Genomic DNA, 12,909 nt, shown 5'->3' with positions numbered 1-12,909 from the left:
GCCTGAGCTAGGGTGAGGCCCTACCTTGAAAACAAACAAACAAAAAAAGTTCCTGAATTGTAAGTGCAGGCTGGTGGGGTGCTGTGTCTGTTGAGCTGTGGCCAGGGCAGTCAGTCCATGGGGCCTAAGGGCCTGGCTTTTCCTCTGAGGTCTGCGAGTGGAAAGAGCCCGAGGAGCTCAAGCAGCTGTTGGATTTGGAGTTGCAGAGCCAGGGCGAGCCGCAGGAGCGGATTCTGGAGCGCTGCCGGGCTGTGATTCGCTACAGTGTCAAGACCTGTGCGTGCCTGAGGTTCTGGTGGGAAGAGTTTATGGCCCATGCCCCCAGTTCCACCCTGAGCCCCCTCCCCACTCCACCTTCTCCAGGTCACCCCCGGTTCTTCAACCAGCTCTTCTCAGGGTTGGATGCCCATGCTCTGGCTGGACGCATCATCACGGAGAGCCTCAACACCAGCCAGTGAGCCATGCGGGGCCCTCCCACCCATCCCACAAAGGTCTTGGGTTTGCTCCTCAGAGTAGGAGAGAATGGTTTCTGCTCTTCACCGCTGGCTTCTGTGACTACCTGTTGGCAGAGTGTTTTCCACCCTGTCATTTGGGCCTTTGTCCTCTAAGCCTCTTTATGCCTCCTGACCCCAGTGGTTTTCCACCTGGCTCCTGATTTTGTTTTTGAGACCTGTCTGTTTCTCTCTTGGGACCCTTCCTGTGCTTCCTCTCCGACTCCTGAAATTTAAGGACTTAGCTCACCAGTGCTCCCTCTGCCTCTGTCACTGTTGCTCTTCCCGCAGGTACACATATGAGATCGCCCCTGTGTTTGTACTCATGGAAGAGGAGGTGCTAAAGAAACTTCGAGCCATGGTTGGCTGGAGCTCTGGCGATGGGGTCTTCTGCCCTGGTGTGTGACAAGAAGGCCTCCTTTGGGCCTTTAGGTTCCCCTCCCCCACCTTTCACTCTGTGCAGCTGGCATGGAGCAGTTATTCCTTTGTGTCCTCTCCACCTCTGCTGGGGCCAGGCCAGGGAAGAGGCTGCCCAGTCCCCTCTCTCCTGGTATTGGCCAGCAGTCCCTTGGGATCAGTGCTGTAGAGTCCACCCTGGACGAGGATGTCTCTTGGGGCAGCCCAGGATGGTCAGGAGAATCTGCTGAGCCCGAGGCTGTTTTGATTCTTGGGCCATTCGTGCAGCTTTGGGAATATGTGGTTTGGAAGCCAGTGATCAACCTGGGTGTAAAGATGAGGGGAAGCGAGCTTCAGTCTTAACCATCCATGCTTCCTCTCACAGGTGGCTCCATCTCCAACATGTACGCCATAAACCTGGCCCGCTATCAGCGCTACCCGGACTGCAAGCAGAGGGGCCTCCGGGCACTGCCGCCCTTAGCTCTCTTCACGTCACAGGAGGTGGGGCAGAGGCGCAGGCCCAGCCATGGGCTTCTGATTCTGATCTCCAGCCAGCTCAGGCAGAGATCCTTTAGGTGCTCTGCCTCACTCCCCCAGCCCCAGGCAGATATGCTTCTGTCTAGTCATGGAAACACCCATGTTCATTTTGCCTTCCCCTTGGAGGCAGGGCAGTAGGCACAGTCCATCCTCTCTGTTCTGAAGGCGGTCTGTGGACCGGCAGCATTGATATCCCCTGGTAGCTTATTAGAAATGAAGGTCTGGCCGGGCGTGGTGGCGCAGCCTTTAATCCCAGCCCTCGGGAGGCAGAGGTAGGAAGATCGCTGTGAGTTTGAGGCTACCCTGAGACTACATAGAGAATTCCAGGTCAGCCTGAGCTAAAGTGAGACCCTACCTCAAAAAAACAAACAAAAAAAAAGAAATAGAAATGAAGGTCTGAGCTAGGTGTGGTGGTGCATACCTTTAAATCCCAGAACTGGGGTGGCTGAGGTAGAAGGATCATCATGCATTGAAGACCAGCCTGGGGCTACAGAATGAGTTCCAGCTCAGCCTGGGCTACAGTAAGACCCTACCTCCAAAAAAAAAAAAAAAAAAAAAATCCAAAAATTTGGACTGGGGAGATAGATGGCTCAGCGGTTAAAGGCCTGGGTTTGATTCCCCAGAACCCACGTAAAGCCAGATGCACAAGGTAGTGCGTGCAATCTGGAGTTTGTGTACAGTGGCAAGAGGCCTTGGTGCAATCATTTTCTCTCTCTTTCTCAAATAAGCAAATACACTTTTTAAAAATGTGAGTTGGGCCTGGCATGGTGGCGCACGCCTTTAATCCTAGCACTTGGGAGGCAGAGGTAGGATTGTTTGAGGCCACCCTGAGACTAATTCCAGGTCAGCCTGGGCCAGAGGGAGATCCTCCTTCAGGGGAAAAAAACAAAGTGTCCCTCCCCAGGACCCACATCTTCGTCTTAACTACACCCCAGGCAGTTCCTGCTCCTGGACGATTGAGAAGTCCTGGCCTACAAGGTGGCATCTGTTGCAGCCCACACTAGACTTTTACCAGCTCCGTCCTCCCCGTCTGCTGCTCCTCCTGACCCCCAGCGTAGGTCATGCTAACCTGTCCTCTGCGTTCCTCTACAGTGTCACTACTCCGTCAAAAAGGGAGCTGCTTTTCTGGGACTTGGCACTGACAGTGTCCGAGTGGTCAAGGCTGATGAGAGGTGAAGGTCCTTCTGCCGACATGGCCCTAAACCAGCTTGGCACAGTGTGCTTTGGCCTCAGGCCTGTACCTCTGGCGTCCTGTTCTCTCTCTTCTTACAGAGTTGCTTCTCCTGCTCACTGGTGCCTGTCACTGTCCCACCGTGTGCCCTGCATTCTTTTTTCTCTGAGCCAAAACTCTGCACACTGTCCTCTGCATTGTTACCCCCCGCGCTGACAGCATGACCCCTCCACCCGGGTCTGGAACCTCGAACCTTCTCTGCTCACTCAGTTTTCTTTTTCAGAGGGAAGATGATCCCTGAGGATCTGGAGAGGCAGATCAGCCTGGCTGAGGCTGAGGTGAGTGAGCACAGGACACTAAGAAGTGGAGTGGGGGGGGGGTAAATTGGGCTTTTCTTACTTGAGGCACCTTTCATGCCTCTGCTTGATGTCCACACCTGTTACTAGCAGGAACTCTTAAAACATGCAGGCAGGAAGGGATTCCGAAGAGCTGAGGGAGTCCCAGACAGCTCCTGCATGGAGAGGGGAAAGACCTGAAGGGTAGTGGGAAGGTTACTGTGGACCAAGAGTCAGCGCAGGGAGATGCTGGGGAGGTGAGAGCTGTGGTGAGGGGCGCGGGTCGGGTCCTGGGCGTGAGGTGGAGACATTGGCATTCTCTTACACTGAGGGCCTTGAAAACCACTGTGGTCATCTGGAAGTCATTTTGATTTTTTCATTTTTTTTGGAGATAGGGTCTCATTCTAGCCTGCTCAATCACCATGCAGTCTCAGGGTGGCCTCAAACTCATAGCAGTCCTCCTACTTCTGCCTCCCAAGTGCTGAGATTAAAGGCATGTGCCATCATGCCAGGCTTTCTTTTTTAAGTAGTTATTTGTGTGTGTGTGTGTGTGAGAGAGAGAGAGAGAGAGAGAGGAGAGAGAAAGAGAGAAGCATGTGTGTGCCAGGGCCTCTTGCCACTGCAAACGACCCAACTCCAGACACATGCACCACGTAGTGCGTCCATCTTTATGTGGGTGGTGAGGAATCAAACTCAGGCCATCAGGCTTTGCAAGCAAGTGTCTTTAACCACTGAGCCATCTCTTTAGCCCACATAGAGTTCCGTTGCTTAGAATGTCTCAATCATTATCCTAATGAATAGAATCCTGTTCATACGAACATTTTCTGGAACAAAGTATGAAATAAGAGAATTATTAAAGCCAGGCATGGTGGCACATGCCTTTAATCCCAGCACCCGGAAGGCAGAGGTAGGAGGATCTACATGAGTTCGAGGTTACCCTGAGAATACATAGTGAATTCCAGGTCAGCCTGAGCTAGAGTGAGACCCTACCTCAGAAAGCCAATAAATAAATAAATAAATAAAAAGTAAATAGAAAGAGAATTCTATGTCAGTAGATAAGATAAATTATGGTAGGTCTGTGTGTCTCAATTTCTCCCTCTGTATAATGGATGCACTATAGAACTTAGCAATAGGGTTATTACAAGGATTAAATCAATTAGTATGCAAAGTACTTGGAACAGTGCCTGACACATAGGTACACATATATTAGCTGCCATGTGTTATAGTTATTGCTGTTATTATTTGAGACAGGCTTTTGCTATATAGCCCAGGCTGGTGTTAAACTCACTTTGTAGCTCAAGTTGGCCTCAAACTTTATTTTCCATGCAGGGTTTCACTCCAGCCCACGCTGACCTGGAACTCACTCTGTAGCTCCAGACTAGCCTCAAACGCATGGCACTCTGCCTCAGCCTCCCTGGTGCTGGGATTAAAGGTGTGCACCACCATGCCTGGCCTACTCGCCTTGAACTCCAGCACTTGGGAGGCTGAGATAATAGGATTACTTGTAAATTCGAGGACAGTCTGGGACTACAGAGTGAGTTCTGGTCAACCTAGGCTAGAGTGAGACTCTGCCTCAAAAAAAAAAAAAAAAAAAAAAAGAACAATAGAAGCTGGGTATGGTGGCACACACCTTTAATCCCAGCAGAGGCAGAGGTAGGAGGATTGCCTTGATTTAGAGGCCACCCTGAGACTACTTAGTGAGTTCCCGGTCAGCCTGGGCTAAAGTGAGACCCTACCTTGAAAAAAACTAAGCAAAAGAAAAATCAACAATAGGGACTGGAGAGATGACTTAGCGATTGAGGACTTACCTGTGAAGCCTAAGGACTCAGGTTTGATTCCCCAGTACCCACATAAACCAGATATACAAGGAATCCCATGTGTCTAGAGACCCTACCTTGAAAAGAAAGAAGGAAGGAAGGAAGGAAGGAAGGAAGGAAGGAAGGAAGGAAGGAAGGAAGGAAGGAAGGAAGGAAGGAAGGAAGGAAAGAAAGGAAGGAAGGAAGGAAGAAAGAAATCCACAATAATAACAAATACTAATAAGATATGGGGCTGGGGAGAGAGTTCAGTTGGTAAAGTGATTCTCCATCATGATGACCTGAGGTGAGTTTCCAGTACCCACCTAAGGTGCTGAGTGCAGTGGATGTGCCTGGAACCCTATTGCTGGGGAGGCAGAGATCCTTGAGGCTTGCTCTCCAGGCAGTCTGCCTTACTGTTGAGCTCCAGGCCAATGAGAGACCCTATTTCACAAAGAGGTGGCTGATGTACCTGAGGATCAGCACTCAAGGTTGTTCTCTGGCTTCTACATGCTCTTACACATGTGCACTTGCCCCACACATGAACGCAAAAAAAGTAAAAGTACATATATGCTAATGTGAAACTGCCCCCATTACAAATACAGACTACAAGTTACTATATAACATGAACACTATGTTTTTGCTATTTAGAACAGTGTCAGCCTGGGCTAGAGTGAGACCCTACCTTGGCAAACCAAAACAAAAAAAGTGGAAACAAGTCCAATGTCCATAAACTGAGAAATGGATAAACAAAATGTGGTGCAGTCATATGAAGGGCTGAAATAGCAGGGTATGGCAGCATACGCCTTTAATCCCAGCATTTGGGAAGTATGAGGATCACTATGAGTTTAAGGCCAGCCTGGGCTAGAGTGAAACCCTGCCTCAAACAATTTGAGACAGAATGGGAGAAATTGGCACAGCAAGAGAGAGAAAGAGAAAATGGGTGTGCCAGAGCCTCTATCCACTGAACCAAACTCCAGATGCAAGCTCCACCTTGTGCATATGGCTTTACATGGGTACCAAGGAATTAACTCAGGCCTGTGTCTTAACTGCTGAGCCATCTCGCCAGCCCTTTTGTTTCTTTGTTTGTTTTCTGAGGTAAGGTTTCACTCTAGCCCAGACTGACTGGAATTCACTATGTAATCTCAGGATGGCCTTGAACCTCTGCCTCCCAAGAGCTGGGATTGAAGGCATGTGCCACCACACCCGGCTCTGATATATATATGTGTGTGTATATGTATGTGTGTGTGTGTGTATATGTGTGTGTGTGTGTGTGTGTGTATAGCATATACACACATATACATATACATACATACACATATGTGTGTGTGTTTGTGTTGTTTTTTTTTTCCCTCAGGATGTGTCTCCATCTTTATTTTATTTTATTTTATTTTATTTTTTATTAGCATTTTCCATGATTATAAAAAAATATCCCATGGGAATTCCCTCCCTCTCCCCTCCCCCACTTTCTCCTTTGTGTTTTTTGTTTTTAAAGTAGGGTCTCAACTCTAGCGCATGCTGACCTGGAACTCACTGTAGTTCCAGGCTGGCCTCAAACTCATAGCATTCCTCCTGACTTTGGCCTCATGAGTGCTGGGTTAAAGCCTGTGTCACTGTTCCCAGCTGTTTTTGTTGTTGTTGTTGTTCTTTTGGTCTTTTTTTCTTACAAATTCTTTTTTAAAATATATTTTATTTTTCTTTATTTATCTGAGAGAGAAAGAGAGAGAATGGGCACACCAGGGCCTCCAGCCACTGCAAATGAACTCCAGATGCATGCGCCCCCTTGTGCATCTGGCTTACATGGGTCCTGGCAAATTGAACCTGGGTCCTTTGGCTTTGCAAGCAAGTGTCTTAATTCTTCAGCCCCCTGTTTGTTTGTTTGCTTGTTTGTTTTTGAGTCAGGGTCTTATGTACTTCACACTGGTCTTGAACTCCTGATACTCAATGCCTCTATATCCCAAGTGCTAGAATTACAGGTGTGTACTACCATGTCTTATCAGGTCTTTAATGTTTTATAATTTCTTTTTTTTTTTTTTTTTTGGTGTTATTGGGAATTAAGCCTAGGGCATTGCACATGCTACAAATGCTCTATCACTGAACTGTAACTCTATCCACAGCCTTCTTCTTCTTTTTTTTTTTTTTTTTTTTTTTTTTGGTTTTTTGAGGTAGGGTCTCCCTCTAGCCCACGCTGACCTGGAATTCACTATGTAGTCTCAGGGTGGACTCAAATTCACGGCGATCCTCCTACCTCTGCCTCCCAAGTGCTAGAATTAAAGGCGTGCGCCACCACGCCCGGCTCCCACAGCCTTCTTTTTGCTTTTTATTTATCTTTAAAATATTTATTTAAAAGCCAGGCGTGGTGGCGCACGCCTTTAATCCCAGCACTCGGGAGGCAGAGGTAGGAGGATCACCGAGAGTTCGAGGCCACCCTGAGACTCCATGGCGAATTCCAGGTCAGCCTGAGCCAGAGTGAGACCCTACCTCGAAAAACCAAAAAAAAAAAAAAAAAAAATTATTTATTTGCAAGCAGAAAGAGATAAAAGAGAGAAAGAGAGAGAGAGAGAGGGCAGGCTAGGGCTTCCAGCCACTACAAATGAACTCCAGATGCATGTGCCCCCTTGTGCATTTGGCTTACGTGAGTCCTGGAGAATTGAACCTGGGTCCTTTGGCTTTGCATGCAAGCGCCTTAACCACTAAGCAATTTCTCCAGCCCTTTTTGCTTTTTAATTAATTTTTTTTTTTTTTGAGACAGGTCTTGTTATGTAGCCATGGCTGGCCTGGAACTTGCTATGGAGAGCAGGCTGACCTTTAACTTGTAGTGATCCTTCTGTTTCTACCTCTTGAGTGCTAGGGTTATGGGTATGAACAGTCATGCATGACTTGCCTTTTGTTTTCATATAGGGTCTCACTAAATTGCCAAGGCTGGCCTTAAACTTATCCAATAGCCCTGTCAGGCCTTGAACTTTTTGTTTATTTTTATTTATTTATTTGAGAGTGACAGACAGACAGAAAGAAAGAGAGAGAATGGGCACACTAGAGCCTCCAGCCACTGCAAATGAACTACCCCTTGTGCATCTGGCTTACGTGGGTCCTGGGGAATCAAGCCTTGAACTGGAGTCCTTAGGCTTCACAGGCAAGTGCTTAACTGGTAAGACATCTCTCCAGCCCAGGCCTGGAAGTTTCTTTTTCTTTTTCTTTTTCCTCTTTCTTTCTTTCTTTCTTTTTTTAATAGGCAAGCCCAGTAGATGGGCCTTTTTCTTTTTTATGCAAGAGAGAGAATTGGTGTGCCAGGGCTTCCAGCCACTACAGTTGAATTCCAGACACATGCACCTCTTTAACTTGCTTTGTACAGCTGGCTTATGTGGGACCTGGAGAATCGAACATGAGTCCTTAGGCTTCACAGGCTAATACCTTAACTGCTAAGCCGTCTCTCCAGCCCCCCATGCCTTGAACTTTTTTGTTTTTGTTTTCATTTTTTCAAGGCAGGATCTGTAGCTCAAGCTAACTTGAAATTCACTATGTAGTCTTAGGGTGGCCTCAAACTCATAACAATCCTTCTACCTCTGCCTCCCGAGTGCTGGGATTAAAGGCGTGTGCCACCATGCCCAGCTTGGCCTTGAACTTTCGAGAATCCTGCCTCAGTTGCCTGAGAAGGCACTTGCCTGCAAAGCCTAAGTACCCAAGTTTGATTCCCCAGTGAAGCCAGATACACAAAGTTGTGTACGCATCTGGAGTTTGTTTGCAGTGGCTGGAAGCCCTGGAGTGCCCATTCTCATTCTCTGCCTCTTCCTATCTTTATATCTCTTTGCTAGCAAATAAATAATAAAATTTAAAAATCATCAGTGAACCCGTCTGGGCTTTTCTTTGTGGTAGTCTTTTTTATTACTAACTCAACATTGGTGTCAACTTTTGTAGTATTTGAAATTTTTCCGATAGCATTTGGATCTCCCAGTAAGACATTAAAGTGTTTTGAAAGAGCATGAACTGTGGACCTAGATAGACCTCGGTTTCAGATTCTGTCCCTGCAACTCACGCTTGGGTCAGTTAGTCTGAGCACCTTTCTGCCAGCACATTATAGAGGACGTGATGCATCCTCATAAGGTTGAAATGGGCCAGGACAGGCATGCAAAGAGATTGGAGCTGGAGGCTCTGAGTAGCTTTAAAGGAAATTCTGCAGCTGCTTTTTCTCTCTTTGACAACAGGGTTCTGTGCCGTTCCTGGTCAGCGCTACCTCTGGCACTACCGTGCTAGGGGCCTTTGACCCCCTGGATGCAATTGCTGATGTGTGCCAGCGTCATGGATTGTGGTTACATGTGGACGTGAGTGAGACTTGGGCCTGGGGGATTAGGGTGGGCAAGGGTGAAGCCGAGGCCCACACTGTTCTTCCTGCTCCACAGGCCGCCTGGGGTGGGAGTGTCCTGATGTCTCGGACGTACAGGCATCTGCTGGATGGGATCCAGAGGTACGTGCAGCTTCCTTCCGCATCCTGCCCTGCAGACCCTCGCTGCTCCCAGTAGTCACAGATCCACACCCAGGGACCTTAGCAGCATGAACTGGGAGAAGGGGGTGGGCGGGATGGGAACTGGAAAGACGGTTGCTTAAGTATTGTGCGGGAGGTGAGTTAGACATGGGAATTCTCCCTGGCTGCTGGGGTTGTGGTGAGCCCCTCTACTGAGTGTGTGGAGTGGGAGGATTCTGGGTGGACAGCTGGAGGAGAAGCCGCTGACCCAGCTTTGCTGTCTCATGTAGGGCTGACTCCGTGACCTGGAACCCCCACAAGCTCCTTGCTGTAGGCCTGCAGTGCTCTGCTCTTCTTCTCCGCGATACGTCGGTGGGTCTGCCTGAGCACCAGCCCTCCTCTCTCTGGAGTCCTAGCTTGTTTATCCCACTGTAGAGCTGCCCAGGCCCTCACGTGTTCCCTTAGCCCTGTCACCCGAAGCCGAACCTCTGACCACCCTAACCCTCGTGCGAGTGGCCCATCTTTATGTGAGGGAAAGGGTTTCTAGCTTGTGATCGATTATGAGTCAGGGATCTGGGGCTGACTTTGGGAAGAGCTTCTGGTATGGAGATCTTGGGTCTGGGCGGCTAGAAGCCAGCGCTGGAGTGCTGCCCAGCCCCGGGGACAGGAAAGGGCGGCCTGAGCCCAACGTCCCGTCCCAAGTGCAGCCCTGGAAGAGGGTCTGGTCTGACGGCACCTTCTCCACGCAGAACCTGCTCAAGCGCTGCCACGGGTCCCAGGCCAGCTACCTCTTCCAGCAGGACAAGTTCTACGATGTGACCCTGGACACTGGAGACAAGGTGGTGCAATGTGGCCGCCGTGTGGACTGCCTGAAGCTGTGGCTCATGTGGAAGGCTCAGGGCGGGCAAGGGCTGGAGCGGCGGATCGACCAGGCCTTTGCCCTCACCCGGTAGGCATGGGGTGTCGTGAGCCAGGTCACCCCCTTTTGCCAGTGTTCAGCACTTCTCTTAGACTCCCAGGATTGCCCGCCTCTCAGCGTCTGTCTTTGTGGGCCTCTTCTTCTGTTCCCTTCATCTTTTCTTCCGTCTGATTTCTCACCCTTTGTTCCCAGGTACTTAGTAGAGGAAATCAAGAAACGAGAAGGATTTGAGTTGGTCATGGAGGTAGGACCCCATCCTTGTTTGCATTTCCTCCCCCAGCCCTATCTTTGTGCTTTTTAAGCTCACTAGCTCCCCAAGCCTGATAGAGGATGAGGAGATGTGGGAGGGAAAATGGCCCCCTTCCCTGGCTCATCTTCTCCTTCCTCCTGCCCTCAGCCTGAGTTTGTCAACGTGTGCTTCTGGTTCGTGCCCCCCAGTTTGCGGGGGAAGAAGGATGCTCCGGATTACAGCGAAAGGCTGTCTCGGGTAGGCTTTGCACTTTGCTCTGGGTAACCCGGTGAAGGGGACTGAGCAGCTAGCATGCTTCTGCCCTCTGCTGACTGTACCTGGTATGACAGGTCCCCTTGCTGTTTTACTCCTGGGCTAGAAAGTCTGTTCTCTTTAGTGGTGTGGGGGTGAGGAGAAGGATGTATTTCTGGGAAGTAAGGAGACAGAAAGGCATTACTAGAGAAGCCACCAGTATGTAGGGCACAGATTCCTATGCTGTGAGCTTAGGCCCAGGACAGAGATGTGAGGCAGAAAGAACAGTAGAAACTTTGCCACTGATGCTGGGGGAAGAACCCATAAAGTCCAGTCCGGACAGGCCTCCTGTGGGGAAGAGGTATGTCATGTTCTTGTCCCTCAGAACGGATTGGTACTGGACATCACAAGAACCTGAAAGAACTTGCATGTCTTGTCCTCATGGAGCTGTTACTATGGAAAACAAGTTAACTATTTGTACTTGTGTTTAAAGCAGGTTGGTAAATTTTTAATGCTAGGTCACATGGCACAGATCAAAAAATATCACATGACTGGGCATGCTGGCACACACCAATAATCCCAGCACTCGGTAGGCAGAGGTAGGAGGATCACTGTGAGTTCAAGGCCAGCCTGAGACTACATAGTGAATTCCAGGCCAGCCTGAGCTAGAGTGAGACCCTACCTCGAAAAAAATTACAGGAACTAAGAAAATGGAGATGGAGGAATTGAAGATAAAAGTGTTGGGAATCAGAGAAGTGTCTGGACTGGAAGATGACCCTTGCTTCTGCTTTTTTAGAGGAGAAATTTGGAATAAAGCCGAAGACAGAAAAGGTCCAGCAAGCTGGCTGTGGTAGAGAGAGTTAGGGTGTGAGCAGTGAGTGGCACCTCCAGAAAGAGGTTAGGTGCGAGGAAGACAGCTTTGGGGACCAGGGGGTTCAGGCAGCAAGCCAGCGCCTCTGGTGACTGCAGGCTACAGGAAACGCCCTCCATTGTCTACAGGTGGCACCCATTCTCAAGGAGCGCATGGTGAAGAACGGCTCCATGATGATTGGCTACCAGCCCCATGGGACCCGGGCCAACTTCTTCCGTATGATTGTGGCCAATCCCACACTGGCACGGGTGGATATAGACTTCCTTCTGGATGAACTGGAGCGGCTGGGCCAGGACCTCTGAGTTTCTCTGTGTCTTAACTCCAGCCAGTCTCTGCATTGCCTCTTGTGTTCTCAAAAGCAGCCTTTCTAGGAAACAAAGTGGCCCTGATCATGTGTTTGTATGTGCTTTGGCACTTACCTCTCCTAGCTAAGTATTTGCTATTAAGAGCGTGTTTAATACACAATAATACATTCTTATGATGAAATATTATTTTGTTAAAAATATGTTTACAAAGGATTTTTATTAATGCAGGAAAAATGGTATATTGAAAATGCTGGACATAAAATTTTATAGATAGTGCTACCTGGGTTATGTTCAAAACTGTGTAGGAAAAAAAGTACATAGCTGGAGAGATGGCTTAGTGGCTAAGGCACTTGCCCGTGGAGCCTAAGGACCCAGGTTCAATTCCCCAGTACCTGTGTAAGCCAGGTGCACAAGGTGGCGCATGCATCTGGAGTTCATTTGCAGTGGCTAGAGGCCCTGGTACACCCTCTCTCTCTCTTGCTCTCTTATCTGCCTCTAAGTCAGTCCCTCTCTCTCTCTCTCTCTCTCTCTCTCTCTCCCTCTCAAAAAAAAAAAAAAAAGTTTTTAATAGATAGGAGCCAGTGTGGTGGTGCACACCTTTAATTCCAGAACTCAGGAGGCAGAGGTAGGAGGATAGCCATGAGTTTGAGGCCACCCTGAGAATACAGAGTGAATTCTAGGTTAGCCTGGGCTATAGTGAGACCCTACCTCAAAAAAATAAAAAACATAGGAAAAGACTGATGAATGGAACTGTGCCAAAAGTTTACCTTGGGATAGGATAATAGGCAGTTTCTAAATCAACTCACATCTGTTGTGCTTTCCCCTCTTATCATGTAATGAATATCAGTTACTTGAGATATAGAAAAATAAAGTTAAAATTTCAACTATATTATCTTGGTATATTTTTGTTGTTGTTTTAAAGCTTATTATCTTCTAACTAAATAATAGAAATCTTGAACCAAAAAAATAAAAAGCAGGTTAAGAGACACAGTAGATTAAAAATATATTTTATTTATATTTATTGACTTGAGAAAGAGACAGAGAGAAAGAAAGAATAGGTGTGTCAGGGCCTCCATCCACTACAGCCAAACTCCAGACACATGTACCACCTTGTGCATCTGGCTTACGTGGGTCTAAGGAGTTGAACCTGG

At 48.4% G+C, this 12,909-nt stretch overlaps 1 protein-coding gene across 11 annotated transcripts in view; it reads left to right on the top strand.

Moving 5' to 3' along the window:
- The window catches only part of Csad (cysteine sulfinic acid decarboxylase), a 37,831-nt gene extending 25,897 nt beyond the window's left edge, over positions 1 to 11,934 (top strand). For 5 of the 11 annotated variants that reach the window (XM_045151680.1, XM_045151682.1, XM_045151678.1 and 2 more), the window contains 13 exons: positions 150 to 276; positions 364 to 454; positions 783 to 889; positions 1,273 to 1,388; positions 2,517 to 2,596; positions 2,879 to 2,933; positions 8,926 to 9,042; positions 9,121 to 9,185; positions 9,473 to 9,554; positions 9,932 to 10,131; positions 10,294 to 10,345; positions 10,499 to 10,588; positions 11,582 to 11,934. In XM_045151680.1, coding sequence (XP_045007615.1) covers positions 150 to 276; positions 364 to 454; positions 783 to 889; positions 1,273 to 1,388; positions 2,517 to 2,596; positions 2,879 to 2,933; positions 8,926 to 9,042; positions 9,121 to 9,185; positions 9,473 to 9,554; positions 9,932 to 10,131; positions 10,294 to 10,345; positions 10,499 to 10,588; positions 11,582 to 11,755 — 1,356 coding nt within the window. In that variant the 3' untranslated portion in view covers positions 11,756 to 11,934. Of the gene's footprint in view, positions 1 to 149; positions 277 to 363; positions 455 to 782; positions 890 to 1,272; positions 1,389 to 2,516; positions 2,597 to 2,878; positions 2,934 to 8,925; positions 9,043 to 9,120; positions 9,186 to 9,472; positions 9,555 to 9,931; positions 10,132 to 10,293; positions 10,346 to 10,498; positions 10,589 to 11,581 lie in introns of those variants that run through there. The other 6 variants (XM_045151686.1, XM_045151684.1, XM_045151685.1 and 3 more) reach the window with 2 other exon arrangements.
- Positions 11,935 to 12,909: the final 975 nt, after the last annotated feature.

The sequence above is a fragment of the Jaculus jaculus genome, chromosome 6 (assembly GCF_020740685.1).
Source record: "Jaculus jaculus isolate mJacJac1 chromosome 6, mJacJac1.mat.Y.cur, whole genome shotgun sequence".
Taxonomy (NCBI): domain Eukaryota; kingdom Metazoa; phylum Chordata; class Mammalia; order Rodentia; family Dipodidae; genus Jaculus; species Jaculus jaculus.
The sequence above is the reverse complement of the archived record's forward strand: the minus strand, read 5'-3'. Positions and strand labels throughout refer to the sequence as shown.